This window comes from Podarcis gaigeae (genome assembly GCF_964106915.1).
Source record: "Podarcis gaigeae genome assembly, chromosome: 12".
NCBI classification, from domain to species: Eukaryota; Metazoa; Chordata; class Lepidosauria; order Squamata; family Lacertidae; genus Podarcis; species Podarcis gaigeae.
In genome coordinates, this window is record NC_139688.1 from 3,558,247 (window position 1) to 3,579,324 (window position 21,078).

At 48.2% G+C, this 21,078-nt stretch overlaps 1 protein-coding gene and 1 long non-coding RNA gene across 5 annotated transcripts in view; one reads left to right on the forward strand and one right to left on the reverse strand.

Annotated features, from left to right (window-relative positions):
• LOC310827916 overlaps nt 1-21,078 on the forward strand; it is a 103,148-nt gene that overhangs the window by 63,202 nt on the left and 18,868 nt on the right. The gene's annotated exons all lie outside the window — the stretch shown is intronic.
• The window catches only part of LOC310827687 (unconventional myosin-Ig-like), a 98,149-nt gene that overhangs the window by 51,069 nt on the left and 26,002 nt on the right, over nt 1-21,078 (reverse strand). For all 4 annotated transcript variants that reach the window (XR_014556477.1, XR_014556478.1, XM_083703995.1 and 1 more), the window contains exons 7-13: nt 19,356-19,472; nt 15,861-16,067; nt 12,319-12,464; nt 10,888-11,002; nt 9,895-10,065; nt 5,600-5,670; nt 4,773-4,847 (exon numbers count right to left, since the gene is read on the reverse strand). Coding sequence is in view for 2 of the 4 variants with exons in the window: in XM_083703995.1 (XP_083560121.1) it covers nt 4,773-4,847; nt 5,600-5,670; nt 9,895-10,065; nt 10,888-11,002; nt 12,319-12,464; nt 15,861-16,067; nt 19,356-19,472 (902 nt within the window). In the remaining 2 variants the exon portion in view is untranslated. The remainder of the gene's footprint in view (nt 1-4,772; nt 4,848-5,599; nt 5,671-9,894; nt 10,066-10,887; nt 11,003-12,318; nt 12,465-15,860; nt 16,068-19,355; nt 19,473-21,078) is intronic.

Below are 21,078 nucleotides of genomic sequence, written 5' to 3' on the forward strand. Positions count from 1 at the left end.
CCTGACATTTAGAAGACATCTGAAGGCAGCCCTGTTCAGGGAAGTTTTTAATATGTGACATCTTAGTATATTTTTTGTCTCTGTTGAAAGCCGCCCAGAGTGGCTGGGGAAACCCAGCCAGATGGAGTGGGTACAAATAAATTATTATTATTATTATTATTATTATTATTATTATTATTATTATTATTATTATTATTGTATCTGTGGGAGTATATTGTATTTAATTATGGGGTATCAGAGTTTTTAGGGGGCTAACCAGGCTGGGATAGCAGGCTTGTTGGTTTTTGAATGTCTGATGTAGATTTTTTTCAATTTCGTTGTTCTGTACGGAACAATGGCAATAAAGATTATAGTATCGTATTAAGCTTCTCCGTGTGAAAGAAGCAAGCCGAAGGTTCCTGATGTTTGGGTTATTCCTTCAGAGAAGCTGAGTCCAGCTGGCTTAAACTGGTTCTGTTATCTCTTTTGTCCAGGTCATGCTGACTATAATAATAAGGCCAGAAGGAGCCTCGTTTTCACTCTTTCTTTCTACCTCTTTCCCTTCTGGTGTGGTGTTCTGTATGTAGTGTTAAGACTTTAGACTTATAATAAGTTATTTTAAGTTTAAGTTAAGTCTGCTGCAACTGGATTTCTTACGGACCAGTGCCAATCCTGAATGTATTGGATTTGTGAACATTATGCTCATTTGCCTTCAGTAGCAGTAAATATTCACTGCCTCTGGTCTATTTTTTGGGAATCCTGCAACGTGTTTTAAGCTTTCACTCTGCTAACTATACATCAGAATCTGCTCTGGATCAATACTGAGTAGAATTCCATGACAGAGGAGCAGTGCGGAAGCCTGTTAGAGGAAGGTACATAAACTAGCCGTGGGGAAGCAGGAGTGCCAGCGTGAATATTGGAGGGGGCAAGTAAGTCCCATGTAATCGATCAGGGGTCAGCAAACCTTTTCAGCAGGGGGCCGGTCCACTGGCCCTCAGACCTTGTGGGGGGCCGGACTACATTTTTTTGGGGGGGGAAATGAATGAATTCCTATGTCCCACAAATAACCCAGAGATGCATTTTAAATAAAAGCACACATTCTACTCCTGTAAAAACATGCTGATTCCCAGACCGTCCGCAGATTTAGAAGGTGATTGGGCCGGATCCGGCCCTAGGGCCTTAGTTTGCCTACCCATGATTTAAGCCAACCTACTGCCCTGTGTCACAGTGGTGTCTAACGCCCTTTTGATCCTAATCTGCCCCCACTACTTTGGCAGTGGAGTTAAGTCCTGGCCATTGTAGCTAGCAGCTAGTAGGATTTCCTATGCAAGGGTCTAATAGTCTTTTAAAGCCACCCAAGGTGGTGGCCATCATCGCTGCATCTTGTGGCAGTGAGTTCCATATTTCAGGTAGGAACTCTGTGAAAATATATATATATTTTTTTGTCTGTTCAGAACCTTTCAACTTCATGGCACTCAAAGAATGTCTCCAAGTGGAAACAAATCAACCAGAGGTGTTAATTGTATGAAGAGAACATTAGGCCAAAGGCCCAACTTGTCTAACCCTTTGAATTGTGCTTAGAAAGTTACTGGGAGCCAACGTAGATCTTTCAAGACCGGTGTTATGTGGTCTCAGTGGCCGCTCCCTGTCATCCAGTCTAGCTGCTGCATTCTGGATTAGTTGTAGTTTCCGAGTCACCTTCAAAGGTAGCCCCATGTAGAGTGCATTGCAGTAGTCCAAGCGAGAGATAACCAGAGCATGCACCACTCTGACAAGACAGTCTGCGGGCAGGGAGGGTCTCATCCTGCGTACCAGATGGAGCTGGTAAACAGCTGCCCTGGACACAGAACGGACCTGCGCCTCCATGGACAGCTGTGAGTCCAAAATGACTCCCAGGCTGCGCACCTGGTCCTTCAGGGGCACAGTTACCCCATTCAGGACCAGGGAGCCCTCCACATATTCTACTAAAAAATGAGTCTCAAAGAACAAGATGACAATGGAAGTCCTAAAGAGCAGGCGCTTCCCCCAACCTGGTCCCCGCCAGGCAGGCCCCACAAATAACCCAGAGATGCATTTCAAATAAAATCACACATTCTACTCGTGCAAAAACACTAGGCAGGCACCACAAATAATGCAGAGATGCATTTTAAATAAAGGACACATTCTACTCATGCAAAAACACACTGATTCCCGGACCGTCCAGGGGCCAGATTCAGAAGGCGATTGGGCCAGATCCGGCCCCCAGGCCTTAGTTTGCCTACCAATAGATCACATGATGCAATGTACACAGACCATTTGAAAGGCATTGCCCATCAACTTTGAGAAGGGGGTTGGCTCCCTCAAATATTTTATTAGGGGGGCCCGAAGGGGCCTCGGTCCCTAGGAGTTGGCTCCTATGATGGGGGGTGGTCCCCAGCTGCTGCAACTGCTCCATAGGGCGCAGACCTGGGAGCAGCTGCCTAGACGTGAGGTTGGTGTTTTTGTTGGGATGCGTCCAAGGAGACGGGGGCAATCGGCAGGTCCCTAGCTGGCTCCAGCCCACCGACCAGCAGCCGGGCGATCTCCGGTCCTTGGACCAGCATGTAACTGCAACTCGAGCTTCAGAAACCTTCAGAAGCTGAACACGCAAGCCAGCAGAGATAAGAACTCTTCGCAACGGAAGGGCAGATAGAGGCTGTGTAAAGCAGTGTTCCCCAACCTTGGGCCTCCAGCTGTTTTTGGACTACAACTCCCATCATCCCTCGCTAGCAAGACCAGTGGTCAAGGATGATGGGAGTTGTAGTCCAAAAACAGCTGGAGGCCCAAGGTTGGGGAACACTGGTCTAAAGTGTATTTAAAGGTAAAGGAACCCCTGACAATTAGGTCCAGTTGCGGACGACTCTGGGGTTGTGGTGCTCATCTCACTTTATTGGCCGAGGGAGCCGGCGTACAGCTTCCGGGTCATGTGGCCAGCATGACTAAGCCGCTTCTGGCGAACCAGAGCAGCGCATGGAAACGCCGTTTACCTTCCCGCCGGAGCGGTACCTATTTATCTACTTGCACTTTGACGTGCTTTTGAACTGCTAGGTTGGCTGGAGCTGGGACCGAGCAATGGGAGCTCACCCCGTCACAGGGATTCGAACCGCCGACCTTCTGATCAGCAAGTCCTAGGCTCTGTGGGTTAACCCACAGCGCCACCCGTCTCCCCTGCTGCAGTGCCCTAAAGGTAAAGGGTGAAGGGACCCCTGACCGTTAGGTCCAGTCACCAGTGGCGTAGCGTGGGTTGTCAGCACCCAGGGCAAGGCAAGTAATTTGCGCCCTGAGTGAACCAGGTAGGGGCAGAGAGCTGCGAGTGCGAGCGTGCCCTCCCCCAGATGTTGCGCCCGGTGCGGCCGGCCCCCCCCCTGCACCCCCCACGCTACACCACTGCCAGTCGCGGACAACTATGGGGTTGCGGCGCTCATCTCGCTTTATTGGCCGAGGGAGCTGGCGTGCAGCTTCCCGGTCATGTGGCCAGCATGACTAAGCCGCTTCTGGAGAACCAGAGCAGCACACGGAAAAGCCGTTTACCTTCCCGCCAGAGCAGTACCTATTGATCTACTTACACTTTGACGCACTTTCGAACAGGCATTTTATTCAGCATCATGACAAAGGGAAAAACATATCTTCTCCCCTTCGTATCCAAGCAAGCAGCATAAGGAAAAGCAAGACACAAAGGGAAGTTCCCAGCAAACTGTGCTGGAATGTAAACAGGCATGTGACACACAACAGCCTGTTCCTCTTAAGGTGGAACGGAATATTCTAACAGTTTTTTCAGTATCTGGAACTGCAGAAGAAAGTGTTATCTCCGACAGTAAAGAGTGAACTCTCGACCACCGGTATGAAATTCACGGCATGTAATGCCTTAAGGGAGAATATTATGAAAATGATATATAGGTGGTACATGACCCCAGTCAAGCTCACAAAAATCTATCATTTGCCCGACAATAAATGTTGGAAATGTAAAGAAATTGAAGGAACATTCTTTCACCTTTGGTGGACGTGCCCAAGGATTAAGGCTTTCTGGGAAATGATCTATAATGAATTGAAAAAGGTATTTAAGTATACCTTTCTGAAGAAACCAGAAGCCTTTCTCCTGGGCATGGTCGGCCAATTGGTGCCAAAGAAGGACAGAACATTTTTTATGTATGCAACAACAGCAGCAAGAATACTCAGCGCAAAGTATTGGAAGACACAAGATCTACCCACTCTGGAAGAATGGCAGATGAAGGTGATAGATTATATGGGACTGGCAGAAATGACTGGCAGAATCCCAGACCAGGGGAGAGAGACAGCGGAAGAAGATTGGAAGAAATTTAAGGACTATCTTGGGAAATATTGCAAAATTAATGAATGTTAGAATGATGTTGGTTAGAAATTAAGTGGTTTTCAGCTGTAATGCTTAAGATAATTGGGGGGGAAAAGAAAGAAAGGTTGAAAATTAAGTGAAAATCAATGGTGAGGATTTGCTGAATTAATAATTTGAATTGGAATACAAAAAGGGGAGGTATGAGGAGGTCTGGGAAGTAAGTGAATGGAATTTTATGTGTTTTTAAATTGTTTTTAGTTTTGTATTTTTGTTATTTTTTTGTTTGTGTTTTTTTATTGTTTTTGTATAACCTTTGAAATGTTAATAAATATCTCATTAAAAAAAAAGAGAGTGAACTCTCTCCCTCTTTTCGGGGAAGGCACGGCGGACAAATGTTCTGACCTGATATATATTGCCATTTGATCAAGGTCATCCTGGAAGCTGCGCCTGGCTCAGGCCTACATACCTGTTGTACATCAGCCGCTTGAAGTCTTGGAAAAGCGTATCCTTGTTCTTGTCCAGAAATCCCTCCACAGAGTACCTGAAACACAGATCCGTAGAGGCTTGTAAAAACCCGGCCGCTTTGCTTGCTGTGTAGCTTCCCTCCTCCTTCTTGTCTCCGCCCTCTTCTCCCTCTGACCGCTCATGGTTGTCCCGCCGCCACTCCCCAGGATCTGAACCCTTTTGCCTTGGCGGTTCCCCGGCTGGTTCCTCGCACCACTCCTCCATGTCTAACCAGTCCCTGATCTGACACTGAGCGGGGATTCGAACCCTGCTTTCTCCCTAGTTCAACACTCTAACCAATACACGGGCTTACTCTACCCTACACTACGGCAGGTATACAGCCTCGGTCCAGTATACCTGAAGGAGCGTCTCCACCCCCCATCGTTCAGCCCAGACTCTGAGGTCCAGCGCCGAGGGCCTTCTGGCGGTTCCCTCACTGCGAGAAGTGAGGTTACAGGGAAGCAGGCAGAGGGCCTTCTCGGTGGTGGCGCCCTCCCTGTGGAACACCCTCCCAGCAGATGTACAAGAGACGAACAACTACAGTGGTACCTCTGGATACAAACAGGATCCGTTCCGGAGCCCTGTTTGCATCCCGAAGCGAACAGAACCTGCATCTGCACATGGGCGGGTCGCGATTCACCACTTGTGCGCATGACGTCATTTTATTTATTTATTTATTTTATTATTATTATTATTATTATTATTATTATTATTATTATTATTATTACAAACCCAATGCCCCCTTCCACAAATAATGGAGTATAACCATCAAGCCAGAGCAAAACTCACGTGACATCTCCTGCGTAGTGCTTAATGCGAAAATCGCGTCCGAAATCCATGGACTTGTCAGCAGGATTAAGCTGCAGGCAGGAGAAAGGAAGCAGACATTCATTCATTCATTCATTCATTTGACCTCCCTATAGCTGTAAATCTCAGGGCGGTTCACAACATGAAACTGAAACATATCACTGCGAAGAAGATTCAGCTCCATTCACAATGGAACTCACGGCCATGCAGTGAAGCTGAATGTGGGGAGAATCAGGGCAGGCGAAAATAGGAAGGACTTCTCCACAGAGAGCATGGTTCGTCTACGGAACTCCCTGCCACAGGACACAGTGATGGCCACCAACTTTAAAATGGCTTTAAAAGACAATTGGACAAATTCATGGATGAGATCAGGCTGTCGATGGCTACTAGCCTCTGCTCTGTGTCATGGAAATATAATTTTCAGGCTGCTCATTCACCCACCTCTATCTAAAGCAATGGACTTCAGCACTAACACCAATGGAACCACTTTCCCCCCTGTCCCCCAACGAAGGTTAGATCTCTGTACTGGCTTAGCCTCTTGCACTGAGTGGCACTATACAGAGCTCTATCTCTCTTTCAAATCGGAACCAGTGAAGGCGGTGAAGGTCCTGTGCGAGTGTCTGGAGGCGGTTGGAGGATGGATGGCGGCTAATGGATTGAGGTTGAATCCTGACAAGACAGAAGTACTGTTTTGGGGGAACAGGAGGCAGGTGTGTGGGACTTCCTGGTCCTGATTGGGACAACTGTGTCCCTGAAGGACCAGATGTGCAGCCTGGGAGTCATTTTGGACTCACGGCGGTCCATGGAGGCACAGGTCAGTTCTGTGTCCAGGGCAGCTGTCTACCAGCTCCATCTGGTACGCAGGATGAGACCCTCCCTGCCCGCAGACTGTCTCGCCAGTGGTGCATGCTCTAGTTATGTCTCGCTTGGACTCCTGCCATGCGCTCTATGTGGGGCTACCTTTGAAGGTGACCCGGAGACTACAACTAATGCAGAATGTGGCAGCTAGACTGGGGACTGGGAGCGGCCGCCAGGACCACATAACACCAGTCTTGAGAGATCTGCATTGGCTCCCAGTACCTTTCTGAGCACAATTCAAAGTGTTGGTGCTGACCTTTCAAACCCTAAAGGGCTTCGGCCCAATATACCTGAAGGAGCGTCTCCACCCCCATTGTTCTGCCCGGACGCTGAGGTCCAGCCTTCTGGCAGTTCCTTCTGGCAAGAGCCGGGAAGGGATATAAGGTCAGCATTTCCCTTCGGCTTTTTGCCACAGCAACATGTTTCTTGCCTTGGCTTCTTGCTTCCTGATCCATGAACCTCGGCTTCTTGACTCCCTGCTTCTTGATCCTTGGACCCCTGACTTTGTGACTCCTTGCTTTCTGACCCTCGGACCCTTGGCTTCCTGACTCCTGGCTTCTGGACCCCCGTTCCTGCTCCCACCCCTCTATCTTACCCCCAGTCCCGACATCCCCTGCCGGGACTTCGATTGCCCATCATCCCTGACCACTGGTCCTCTTAAGGTCTACAAATGACAACACTTTGGAGGTCCCAAGTCGCAAGGTGGTTAGATTGGTCTCAACTAGGGCCAGGGCCTTTTCAGTACTGGCCCCGACTTGGTGGAACGCTCTGTTCCAAGAGACCAGGGCCCTGCGGGACTTGACATCCTTCTGCAGGGCCTGCAAGACAGAGCTGTTCCGCCTGGCCTTTGCTTTGGACTCAGTCTGACCCTCCTGTTTCCCTCCCCTTATGGTCTTGATTTATCGGCTATTTTATAATGAGGCTGCATTTTAAATTGCATTTTAACCTGTATTTTAAATTGGGTTCCCCGCCCCCCCGTCTCTCTTTTTCCCCTATTATGTTTTTACTGTGATTTTATTGGTGTTAGCCGCCCTGAGCCTAGCTCTGGCAGGGGAGGGAGGGATATAAATAAAATTTATTATTATTATTATTATTAGCTAGGAATGATGGGAGTTGTAGTCCCAAAACATCTGAAGGGCCGAATTTGGGGGTGCCTGGTTCACAGTGATCTCCTAGATAAATTATAAAAATTTCCCCACTCTTTATTGAAGTTTAGGTCTTCTTGGTTCCTTCCGGAGGAGGTAGCTCTGCTAATATGGGTATGAATGGCTGGGAGGGTGGAAAGTGACGTCTGTATGTGGGAAGCTGCTTAGTTTGTGTTTGGAGAAGTCACTGTTGGGGGTGTGTGGAGTGTGGGCGCCGCTTGGATCACAGCGATTTTGCTCAGCTGCTAACAATGCTTTCAATGTTTTTCCATTGTATTTCTGTATTTGATTGCGACTTCTTTATGATGAAGAGCATCTTTATTTTGCTGCCAAGGATCCAGCTTCCACTGCACATTTATTTTTGTTTGATTTTCTTTTGCAATGCTCTATCAATGTTCTAGAGGGAAGCGGGTGGTGCTGTGGTCTAAACCACTGAGCCTAGGGCTTGCTGATCAGAAGGTCGGCGGTTCGAATCCCCGCGACGGGGTGAGCGCCTGTTGCTCGGTCCCTGCTCCTGCCAACCTAGCAGTTCAAAAGCACATCAAAGTGCAAGTAGATAAGTAGGTACTGCTCTGGCGGGAAGGTAAACGGCGTTTCTGTGTGCTGCTCTGATTCGCCAGAAGCGGCTTAGTCATGCTGGCCACATGACCTGGAAGCTGTACGCCGGCTCCCTCGGCCAATAAAGCGAGATGAGCGCCGCAACCCCAGAGTCGGTCACGACTGGACCTAATGGTCAGGGGTCCCTTTACCATTACCTATCAATGTTCTATCCATGTTAAGGTATTGCTATAAACTACTTAGATTATATATATATACTGCTATAGAAAAGATCTGTATAAATAGACAGAAAGAACTGCTCAACAGTGGAACAGGCTACTCTGTTCCCCTGGAGATTTCCTTTCTCTCCCTTGACCTGTGCCGGATTTACGTATAAGCTAAACAAGCTATAGCTTAGGGCCCCACTCTTTTGGGGGGCCCCAAAAAAATTTAAAGGGGAAAAACTTGGATGTACAATTCCAAAATATAAGATAAAAAGCAAATAAAAAATCAAACCTACATACAGCAGCAGTGTTTTGTGTTGTGTAGGCTCCTAGTCATGGGCCCCACCTGCTCGCCTGGTTTGCTCACAAATATCCGCATAGTTCAAGCTCTGGTTTTCCCAGTAGTGATGTATGGAAGTGAGAGCTAGACCATAAAGAAGGCTGATCGCCGAAGAATGGATGCTTTTGAATTCTGGTGCTGGAGGAGACTCTTGAGAGTCCCATGGGCTGCAAGGAGATCAAACCTCTCCATTCTGAAGGAAATCAGCCCTGAGTGCTCACTGGAAGGACAGATCCTGAAGCTGAGGCTCCAAGACTTTGGCCACCTCATGAGAAGAGAAGACTCCCTGGAAAAGACCCTGATGTTGGGAAAGACGGAGGGCACAAGGAGAAGGGGACGACAGAGGACGAGATGGTGGGACAGTGTTCTGGAAGCTACCAGCATGAGTTTGACCAAACTGCAGGAGGTCCATGGGTCACGAAGAGTCGGACACGACTAAACAACAACAACATATATAGGGTGCCTACATTCTGCATGTGCAAATGGCTTTCGATACCTATGAGGTCCATAAATTACCATATAACATATACATAACACACACAAAAACAGTGACAGTTTGTTGTTGACAAAGGACAGCTGGACATCTAAAGGGCCCCATTACCTTCAGTAGCTTAGGGCCTCATCAAACCTAAATCTGGCGCTGAACCAGCCATAGAGTCAATGGAGGAAGTTGGAAGAATGGTGCTCTTGCCCACTTTTCCTTCCAGCTCTATGTGCTTTTCAAGGCTCAGATTAATTCGGTTCCTTCCTTTGGCTCATGTGCTGAAGAGGGGTGGGGAACTGCCTCTGTTTTGCTTCGAGATATCCCCTCCTTAGGGACGCGGGTGGCGCTGTGGGTTAAACCACAGAGCCTAGGACTTGCCAATCAGAAGGTTGGCGGTTCGAATCCCCGCAACAGGGTGAGCTCCCGTTGCTCGGTCCCTGCTCCTGCCCACCTAGCAGTTCAAAAGCACGTCAAAGTGCAAGTAGATAAATAGGTACCGCTCCAGCGGGAAGGTAAACGGCGTTTCCGTGTGCTGCTCTGGTTCTCCAGAAGCGGCTTAGTCCTGCTGGCCACATGACCCGGAAGCTGTACGCTGGCTCCCTCGGCCAGTAAAGCGAGATGAGCGCCGCAGCCCCAGAGTCAGCCACGACTGGACCTAATGGTCAGGGGTCCCTTTACCTCTACCTTACCTTCCTGCTGGTATAGTGTGGGTGTTTGCCAAGCCTGGCATTCATGGACTCCAGGAACAGGGTGTCGGTGACTTTCCCCCCAGTCAGGCAGGCCTCATCCAGCACAGCAATGATGCCCTTGTGCGGCTCCTCCACCAGGTCCACAATGATTTGGTTGTTGAAATATTCAATCTGTCAAGGGCGAGAGGCGGGAAAACTGTAAAAACAAAGTCTCTGGGGCACCTTTCGGAAGGTCTGTGACTCAGGGGTAGTGTGGGGAATAGTATTGCAGCCAAAATAAAATTCCACTTGTTGCTAGATAAGCAAAGGGTTAAGACTCATGCAGTTCTCCTGTGAAATCCCAGATTGGGGACTCTGTGGTTGTTATTTTTTATTAGACTGATATACAGTGGTACCTCGGGTTAATAATAATAATAATAAAAAATGTTATTTATACCCCGCCCTCCCCAGCCAAAACCGGGCTCAGGGCGGCTAACACCAGGTATAAAAACAATTGCTTAAGATACAATTTAAAAACAAGATTAAAATGCAACATTAAAATGCAGCCTCATTTCAGTAGAAACTCCAATCAAAAACTTTTTGGGGATGAAAACGTCATATCTTCACCAAGGACGACTATCCAGACTGGGCATACGTGGGCCAGAAAAGAGCCAGGGAAGTCCCCAAATAGGAGTTAATTCATTCTGGAGGTCCGTTCTTAACCTGAAACTGTTCTTACCCTGAGGTACCACTTTAGCTAATGGGGCCTCCCGCTGCTGCCACCGCGCAATTTCTGTTCTCATCCTGAAGCAAAGTTCTGAACCCGAGGTACTATTTCTGGGTTAGCGGAGTCTGTAACCTGAAGCGTCTGTAAGCTGAGGTACCGCTGTATCACCCTTCACCCAAAGATCACAGCGCAGTTCACAACATAAAACCACAAAACATGTAACCAAAAAAACCCCACACCTTTCCCATCCTGCCATGATCTCCCCCTCACCGGCCACCACGACTCACGTGTTGCCACTCGATCCCCTCGCGCTGGTACTCCTCCTGCTCCTGCTGCAGGATCAGCTCGATGAACAGCTGCTGCAGCTTCTCGTTGCAGTAGTTTATGCAGAACTGCTCAAAGCTGAAAGGGAGAGGGAGCAGGAGAGACTCAGGACCCCAATCTGCACCCCACAGAGCAAAGGGGATTCTACACCCCAGGGCAAAACCATAGCTAAGTGGCAGAGTCCAGACTTATTTACGGTACCGTATTTTTCGCTCTATAAGACGCACCAGACCACAAGACACACCTAGTTTTTGGAGGAGGAAAACAAGAAAAAAAATATTATGAATCTCAGAAGCCAGAACAGCAAGAGGGATCGCTGCGCAGTGAAAGCAGCAATCCCTCTTGCTGTTCTGGCTTCTGGGATAGCTGCGCAGCCTGCATTCGCTCCATAAGACGCACACACATTTCCCCTTTCCTTTTTAGGAGGGAAAAAGTGAGTCTTATAGAGCAAAAAATACGGTAATTATTATGGAAGGTGAGCCTGTAAGCTTCACGGCAGAGATTTGAACCCGGGTTCAGTTTTAATGCCATAGTGCCTCTGGGTCTAAATAATATTTCTATATAGCCGTCACGACTACAAGTTATTGACCAGACAGCCCACACATTTGTCTAATTTTCTTTTCAAGTCACCTGAGCCAGTGGCTATCGTCGCATCTTGTGACAGTGAGTTCCATAGGTTAATGACGCATTTTCGCGGGGCAGAGTGGCCCTGAAATGCTTGTCCATCAATGTCATTTTAGGATCAGGGAACCCAAATTTGAGCAGGCCTAATTCTGGGCGTCACACTTTCGGAAAGAGCGTTGGCAGTTTGGAAGAGTTTCAGAGGAGCGCCAGGAAGACGGTCAGTGGTATGGAAGAGGAGAAAGGCCCCGTTCACTTCACACACCCTTGTGCAAATTAATTGAAACAAAATCAGCATGTTCGAAGGTCACAGGGAGAAAAGCTTCGTGATTGCCACATCGATCAGTCTGTCAAGCACCCACAAAAGAAGATGTTTTAGGGATGCTTCAGTTATTATGGTGTCAGAAGCCTGCAGCCAACAGAAGGAATATATTGAATATATTGAGGTTCTACAAAAGAGAGTTATTCCAGAGATGGAAAAGAGGAATCCTGACCGTACTGGGATATTGCAGCAGGACCTAGCCCCCTGTCACACATCGAAAGCGGTGAAGAAATTCATGACAAATTACAGGTACTTGATTGGCCAGGGAATTCCCCAAACGTAAATCCCATTGAGAATTTGTGGGCTCAGCATCCTTAACAAACTACATCTCCCAGGATCCTTTGAGGGAAGCGACGACTGTTTAAATAGTTATCACACTGCTTTAAATGTGTAGTGCAGAAGGAGGTGCAGAACTGTATTTTGTTTGCCTCAGGGGGTGAAAGACACCTACCTATTGTTGTCAAAGATCTCAAAGCCATAGATGTCCAGGACTCCAATCACCGTATTCTTGCCATGGATTCGGGCATCGTAGTTCTTGACCTCGATGACCGTGTTGATGCGGGCCACGATCCAGCAGAATAGACGCTCATAGAAGGCCTGTAGGGGAAAACACGGTGATGGCCGTGCCATCTTTTGGCTGAACAGAGTTTTCAGATTTCAAAGGCTTTAAATGCCTCAGGAGACCATCGTGAGACCACCGTGTGCCTCCTTTGCAAGAGGTCCGGAGGGTGGCAACACAAGAACAGGCATTTCTGCATTGGTTTCCTACTACTGGAACGCCAGTCACGGCCTCTCAGCTGAACCTACCTCCCCAGGGTTGTTGTGGGGCTTAAATGGGGAGGGAGAGAACCACTTTGTTGTTGTTGTTGTTTGATAAAATATTTATTAAAGTTTTTGGAAATACAACAAGAAAAGTAAAAAAAAAAAAACCCACACATGAAAAGATGAAATACAAAGAGGGGGAAAAGGAAAAATCAAAAAGAACATAAAACAGAGAATTGAAATCCATTAAGCAAAAAAAACAATCCATAAAAATGCAACAAATCTTCCCATTACTGACCTTTCATTAACTTATTTCCCTGACCTCCTCACACCTCCCTTTTTTGTATTCTAAGTCAATTATCCATTTCAGCAAATCCTTTCCCTCTTTTCAAATTTTTGTCCTGTAAATTTATCTTGAAATTAATATAACTTTATGTCAGGGGCTCAGGAGCAGAGGCACAGGGGAGAGAGGAAATGGAGAGCGAAGGGGAAGAATCGGAGGGCCGCATAGGGGAGTATGACAGTGGCCCGAGAGATTCCATGAGCTTCTCCAGCGATTCAGAAGATTCCCAGAAGGGGGCGCCGATGGCCAGGGCAAGGGGGGTCCCAGGGGGGACGCCCCAGAAGCAAGGGGCCAGCGGGGACTCCCAAAGCAGCAGCGGGAGATCAGGACCAGCTCCCCCACCAGAGCGTAGTGGGGGAGAAGAGTCCCATGTATCAGGGCCAGCGTCTCCTCCAGCAGGGAGAGAAGATGAGTCAGGGCTGGCCACGCCTCTATCCGAGAGTGAGGGAACGGAGGGGAAGTCAGTTCCAGCTGGCACCCCCGAAGGGGGAAGCAGTGACAGGAGCAGTGTAACGGTCAGGAGGAAGGTTGCTGGCTGGGCGCGGGCACCAAGTTCAAATGTACAGGCGCGCGGGACAGCAGAAAACCCGGATTGGGAACCAGGTCCTAAAGCCCGCCGGAGGCAGGGGGAAGACTCAGGGGACTCAGCGTCAGAAGAGTCCAGAAAGGGCAAGACCCCAGCGGACAGGCGGACCCAGAGGAGGAAAGAGCAGAGGAAGAGGTGGAGCAAGGCTAGAGACTTAAACTGGTGTCTGGGGGGAGGAGATTCAGACGGAGCTCCAGCGGTCTAGAGTTCAAGACGTAGAGCTGCGCGCCACGGCTTTGAAATCAAAACTGAACTTCAATAAAGACTTTTGTATATAACAAGAACTGGCGTTGGTCCTTTGTGAGCTGGGACCTAGGGCAGCTCTGACACTTTACTTTCTAGGGAGAGAACCACTTTGAGCTCCTTGCAGAAAAAGATGGAACATAAACATAATGAGTAAATGGATTAAATAAATAAGGAGGGAGACGGTACTTCAGGTATCCTGGTTATGGGTCCGCACCTCCTACCTTCTGTGGGATGTGACACATAGATAGCAGTCAAGTACAACATTCCTGGGACACGGGTGGCGCTGTGGTCTAAACCACAGAGCCTAGGACTCGCCGATCGGAAGGTCAGCAGTTCAAATCCCCAGGACGGGGTGAGCTCCCGTTGTTCGGTCCCAGCTCCTGACAACCTAGCAGTTCAAATGCATGTCAAGTGCAAGTAGATAAATAGGTACTGCTCCAGCGGGAAGGTAAACGGCGTTTCCGTGCGCTGCTCTGGTTCGCCAGAAGTGGCTTAGTCATGCTGGGCACATGACCTGGAAGCTGTACGCCGGCTCCCTCAGCCTATAGAGTGAGATGAGCGCCGCAACCCCAGAGTTGTCCGCGACTGGACCTAATGGTCAGGGGTACCTTTACCTTTACAACATTCCTAGAGGGGACATGAAAGGGGATGTTTGCTCCAGTCAGTAGAAAACTTCCTGTTTCCTCCTGAGCTGGGACAAACTTCCTCTGCATGTGACTAGAGTTGGGCGTGACCTTACCTGCCCAGGTATCAAAAGGGGCAAGGCAGGCACCACTCTCTCTCTTTTCCATCTTGCTTTCGCCATGTGAATAGCAGTGGCTGCCTGTCTGGAGTCCCTGGGACTAACTCCCATATGGGGTAGTTCCACATGTATATACCGTATTTGTCCATCTATAAGACGCCCCCATGTATAAAACACCCCCTATGTTTGGGGACTCCAATTTAAGAAAATGGGGGAAGATCTATCCGTGTATAAAACACCCCCAAATTTTGGACATTTTTTTGGGGGGGGGAACCTAGTCTTATACACAGAAAAATACGGTATTTTCAAACTTTGAATTTTGAACAACATCCACCAACACTATATTTTGGCTTGCTGTGACAAGCAAACCAGATTGATGAGCTCAGATATGGGAGAGTAGACAAAAAAAATGCTATCTGGATTACCAAAGTAATAAGCAGTGTTGAAGATTCTAGCATCTTACAAGTGGAAATAGGGACCCTCTTTTGTACTTGTCTCATTCCTATCCTCACAGAAGCATCAATGTCAGAACCCCTTTAAAGGTTATTTTGTGACTGCTGCATGAGCTGAATGTGTGAACTGAATGTGTGAGTAAACTTCTTTTATAATAAAAAAAATCCTTCCAGTAGCACCTTAAAGACCAACTAAGTTAGTTCTAGGTATGAGCTTTCGTGTGCATGCACACTTCTTCAGATACATCTGAAGAAGTATCTGAAGAAGTGTGCATGCACACGAAAGCTCATACCTAGAACTAACTTAGTTGGTCTTTAAGGTGCTACTGGAAGGAATTTTTTTATTTTGTTTTGACTATGGCAGACCAACACGGCTACCTATCTATAACTGGAACTTCTTTTATAATACTTTACACAAGAAGTGTGTCGTGTCTATTCTTTTTAAAGGGGAGAAAAGGGGTTTGCCAGGAATCCTATACAGTGGTACCTCGGGTTAAGTACTTAATTCGTTCCGGAGGTCCGTTCTTAACCTGAAACTGTTCTTAACCTGAAGCACCACTTTAGCTAATGGGGCCTCCTGCTGCCGCCACAAGATTTCTGTTCTCATCCTGAAGCAAAGCCCTTAACCCGAGGTACTATTTCTGGGTTAGAGGAGTCTGTAACCTGAAGCGTATGTAACCCGAGGTACCACTGTATTGAGAAGCTTAAACAAGCTTGAAAGAAGCTAACCACTGTGTGTTTAAAAGGAAAATGCACTCTGCTAAGTAAAGGGACTTGCTAACACAAGTTAGGAAGGCTATGATTAAACAATATATCCTCTCCTGCCTCCCTGAACATTCCCACACCTTGCCATAGCTACTACCTTGGCGCAAGCATCCCTTGCGTAGTTGGCCTCCTTGGCGCTGTGGCCCTTTTGGATGACTTCCCCGCCCCCGGTGGCCACTGTCCGGTAGAGGAGTGTGTTGAGGAGACTTTCTGGATCCGTGGAGGTCAGCTCGGCCAGGTAGGGCACCAGTTCGGCGTTTTCTATCTCCACGTCGTCCCCCGTGGCGGCAAAGCACACATTGCCCTGGGAAGTCCGGCGAGAGAAGAGCAATCAATCAGAAGCACATATCACTGAATCGTCCCGATTTAAGCGGGACATCCTGGAATTACAGAAGCCATCCCGGCTTCTGATTGGATCATGGAACATTCCAGATATATATATATCTTGACATTTTAAAACTTGACATCCTTCCCTCTCTTTCTGCGGTTTCTTAAGTTTATTTTTAATATCTTCTGCATAACCATATTCACTTAATTTACTCATTTACAGTCAAACCTTGGTTTTCGATCGTCTCCGTTGCCAAACATTTCGGTCGAAACCCCGGAAGTACGCTGTCAGGGGCTCAGGAGCAGAGGCACAGGGAAGAGAGGAAATGGAGAGCGAAGGGGAGGAGTCTGAGGGCAGCGTGGGAGAAGATGACAGTGGCCCAAGAGATTCCATGAGCCTTTCCAGCGAATCAGAAGATTCCCAGAGGGGGGCGCCGATGGCCAGGGCAAGGGGGGTCCCAGGGGGGACGCGCCAGGAGCAAGGGGCCAGCGGTGACTCCCAGAGCAGCGGGTGGAGGTCAGGACCAGCTTCCCCACCAGAGCGTAGTGGGGGGGAAGAATCCCAGGTATCAGGGCCAGCGTCTCCTCCAGGGGGGAGAGAGGAGATGAGTTAGGGCTGACCACGCCTCCATCGGGGAGCGAGGGAACAGTCGAAAGGAAGGTTGCCGGCTGGGCGCGCGCGCCAAGTTCAAATGTACAGGCGAGCGGCACAGCAGGTAGCCCGGATAGGGAACCAGGTCCTAAAGCCCGCCGGAGGGTGGGGAGTGAATCCGGGGAATCAGCGTCAGAGGAGTCCAGGAAGGCTGAGACCCCAGCGGGCAGGAGGGCCCAGAGGAGGAAGGAGCTAAGGAGGAGGTGGAGCAAGGCTAGAGTCTTAAACTGGTGTGGAAGGGGAGGAGATTCAGACGGAGCTTCGGCGGTCTAGAGTTTAAGACGTAGTGCTACGCGCCAAGGCTTTAAAATGGAAACTGAACTTCAATAAAGACTTTTGTATATATAACAACGACCTGGCGTTGGTCCTTTGTGAGCTGGGACCTAGGGCAGTTCTGACATACGCGTTCCGGTTTTCGAACATTTTTCAGAAGCCGAACGTCTGACGTGGCAGACAAGCAGCTTCTGATTGGCTCTTCTGATTACAAGAGCCAATCAGAAACTGTGCCTCGGAAATCGAATGTTTTGGAAGTTGAACGCTCTTCCAGAATGGATTACGTTCGACTTCCGAGGTACCACTGTATTTATCTTCTTTAAATATACAGTCATACCTCAGGTTAAAGTTGCTTCAGGTTGAGCGTTTCGGGTTGCGCTCCGCGCCGACCCGGAAGTAACGGGACGCATTTCTTCCGGGTTTTGCCGCTTGTGCATGCGCAAACACTCAAAATGATGTCACGCGCATGCGCAGAAACAGCGAATTGCGACACGCACATTCGCGGACGCAGGTTGCGTTCTCTTCAGGATGTGAACGAAGCTCTGGAACGGATCCCGTTTGCATCCAGAGTTACGACTGAATACTCTTATGTAACTGCAGGTAATTGGAACATTCCAGTTTTAGAGTCCAGAGCAAGTCAGCTGGTTTTGCACCAGAGCACCGGACGAAAGCTTCCTCCAAAATGGCGGTCACTGTCAGTGGATTGAATCAGGGATCTCCCAAACATTGTAAGATCCAGGAATGTTAGAAGGATGTTGGAATGAAGTAATGTGGTTTTAGCAGAAACGATATAAAAGATTAGGTAAAAATTGATTTTTTAATTGGTGAAACGAGAATGTAAAATTATAGTACATTAAGATAAATTATTAGGATAAAAAGCAAGCTGGAAAGGATTTGCTGAAATATTTAATTGAACTAGAATACAAAAAAGGGAGGTGTGAGGAGGTCAGGGACACAAGTAAATGAAAGACAAAACATGGAAAGATGGAAATGTTTTTAATTGTTTTTACTTTTCTGTATTTTGTATTTTCTGTTCTCTTGTTTTCTTTTCCTTTTCTTTTTTCCCCTTTTTTCTCATTTTTGTAACTTTTTTGAAACTTTAATAAATATTATTATTAAAAAAAAAAAGAATCAGGGATCTCCCAAGTTGGATAACGAACCTGATTCTGCACATCCGAAACACATTCTTTCCCTCAAAGCATTCTGGGCAGTGCAATTTACCCTTCGCAGAGCAGCAGCTCTTAACAAACTACATTTCCCAGCATTCTTTGAGTGAAATAATGTGCTTCATTTGATTCTGAAATAAACATGCTTCCTGGGATTCTGGGGAAAGATAAGGTTTATCAAACAAGTGTTTTATTTCGGTATGAGGGTATATGAAACCTGAAATTAAATGGACCAAACCATAAAATGTCAATCACTCCTTTCCCATAAGATACCAAAGGGTTTTTTGGACAAGAGTTTTCAGGACCAAACCACAGAGACAAGACTCTCAAGTCACAGATCTTTGCAGTGTAACTCAAAGGGAGTCTTCAGCAGAAATATTCTCAAAAACTGGGCTCAGAATCCCAAATACAGCATTGCCCTGTTCCACATAAGCAGACCATAATGCTCCCAAGCCATACCCTCCAACACATTCAAGGCAAAAACCAGGACGCCATCTTCCTGTTTTTGATTGCAAGAGGATGGGAGCCATTTTGGGTGCTGTGATTTTATGCAATTTTGTACCACAGTTCCCCCCCCCAATAGTTTTTTCCCCAGTCATGGCACCCAAAAAGTGTGTTTTGGGGCACCAAGTGAGATTGTGGCCCCGGGAAAAGATCGTGGCATGAAATCATGCGAGATCGCAGCACCCAAAATGTCTGCTGTCATGTCACAAGAAAAACCGGGTTTTTTGTGACACTTGTGGGGTATGCCGGCCAGGGAGGAGGGAGACTCCAACTGTGTTGCTTGGCGCGTTGCTCACCCAATAAGGAGTCTAAGAATGACTGGGGGGTGGAGCTTGCACGCCTTGTGCCGATCAAATCGGCCGCGTTGCCTGGGGACTCGCCTTTGCTCAGCGCTTCCCAGCGGAGAGATGACGGTGGTTTTCCTTGCTGCATCCCCTTTGCTGGGTTGCTGCGCTGTGGGAACCACCGCTTGAGGCTTCGTTTGGCTGCTGGCTGGGCTTTCAGCCTTTGGCTCGGAGGGGCTCAGAAGTTGAACATACCTGTGCCCGGAAAATCCTTTATTTGGGCTGCTGGTCCCTTATTTTGGCTGCTGGTCCCTTATTTTCAAATCTGCAAGTTGACAGCTATGTTCCTGGTGCCAGCAAGCAACACAACACCCCCCTTCACTTACCAAGTGCAAAATGGCCGCCAGGATCTTGTAGACGGAGTTGATCTCTTCCGAAGTGAAACCGATCACGGTCATGGCGTCTGCAACGGCCCGGTGGCTGGATTTCTCGCTCCCCGAGGACTAGGGTTGCAAGGGGATGCCGGGGAGAACCGGAAAGGAATGAATGAGGAGGAAGAAAAGAGGGGGAAACAAAAATAATGATGCTTGGGCACTGCCAGGAAAACTTTTTACATATATATAAAAACATGAACGGATTAGTTTTCGGATAAATGTGCAATTGATTGTTCTTGCTTTGAACATTGTGTAATTATCTCGCTTGTGCAGACAGGTATTCTGAAGAATGCATTTTATAGGGTAGGATAATGGGCAATGGGGTGGATTTCTGGCATCAAAGGGGCGGCAGCCCAAAAAAGCTTTGCAGAACCACAGAGCTAGATGAACTCTTTCGGGTTTGCCTTTTAAAATTCCATTTATTCCGTGCTTTTTTCTTTAAAAAAAAATATATTTAGGGGTACTCTCATTATCCTACTCCTATTGAAATAATGCCCCTCAGTGAGGCCAAACTTAGATTCCCAAAATGTTTAGGGGTATGCGTACCCCCAGGGAAAAAAGCACAGCATTTATTCCTCCAAGACAAGCTGGGAATGGAAAGCTTTCAGTGGGGAATGAAAGGTCAGTGCCCCCCAGTGGCAGTTTGGAGTCTCTGCTCTTGCAGTAATCCTGCCACTCCATTCAACAAGAAAAACGCTATACTTGGATCCTAAAATTAAAAATATACCTTGGATCCCAGGGTAAGGGAAGGTTTCTTCGTTCTGTTTTGTTTTTTTACCAAAATAACCCATTGATTTAGTATTTGGGGGATATGAAACTTGAGGTGTCATGTGCTTTTTATTTCCTCTCTGCTGAAGAGGCTTATTATTATTATTAAAGGCAAATTCTTGTGTTACTTGATGCTCCAAGATACCTGCTGATAGATCAGATGTGTTACAAGTTTATAATGTATTTTTCTATCTTGTTTTATATGTATGTTATATACCGTATTTTTCGTCCCATAAGACGCACCGGCCCATAGGACGCACCTAGTTTTTTGGGGGGGAAATAAAGGGGGGAAATTCCTTTATTCCCCCCCAAAACCAGGTCGGGGAATCCAAACCAGGTCGGGGAACAGCGGGATGGCGGCGCTCCGCCTCCCTGCTGTCCCCCGAGCTTTTGGGGCTGGCGCTGGAGAGAAGCCGCTTCTCCCTAGCACCAGCCTCCAAACCAGGTCGGGGAAGAGTGGGATGGCGGCACTGCGCCTCCCCGCTGTCCCCCGAGCTTGTGGGGCTACCCGATGTCTGCCCGAAGCGTGGGGCGCTCTGCTTCAGCGTGCCCCGCGCTCCGGGCAGCAGGCTGCTATCCGCAGCCTAGGGAGCCCTGCAGGAACTCCTGCAGGGCTCCCTAGGCTGCGGATATCTGCCCGAAGTGCGGGGCGCTCTGCTTCAGCGCGCCTGTGATGGCCTGGGAATCCGATTCAGAGGCTGAACCGGAGGAATCCCAGCCTGCACAGGAGTCCCCGCCTCCAGGGCCGGCTGAGCTGGGGCAGGGCCTTGATTCTGAAGCGCCTACACCTGTGCCGGATCCTCAGGAGCAGGCACCAGGTGAATCCACTCTGGCTCCAGAGGTGGTTGAGGACTCAGTGCCTACAGGTGAGTCTCCCCCTGGGCCCAGTAACCCTTCAGCCTCTCCT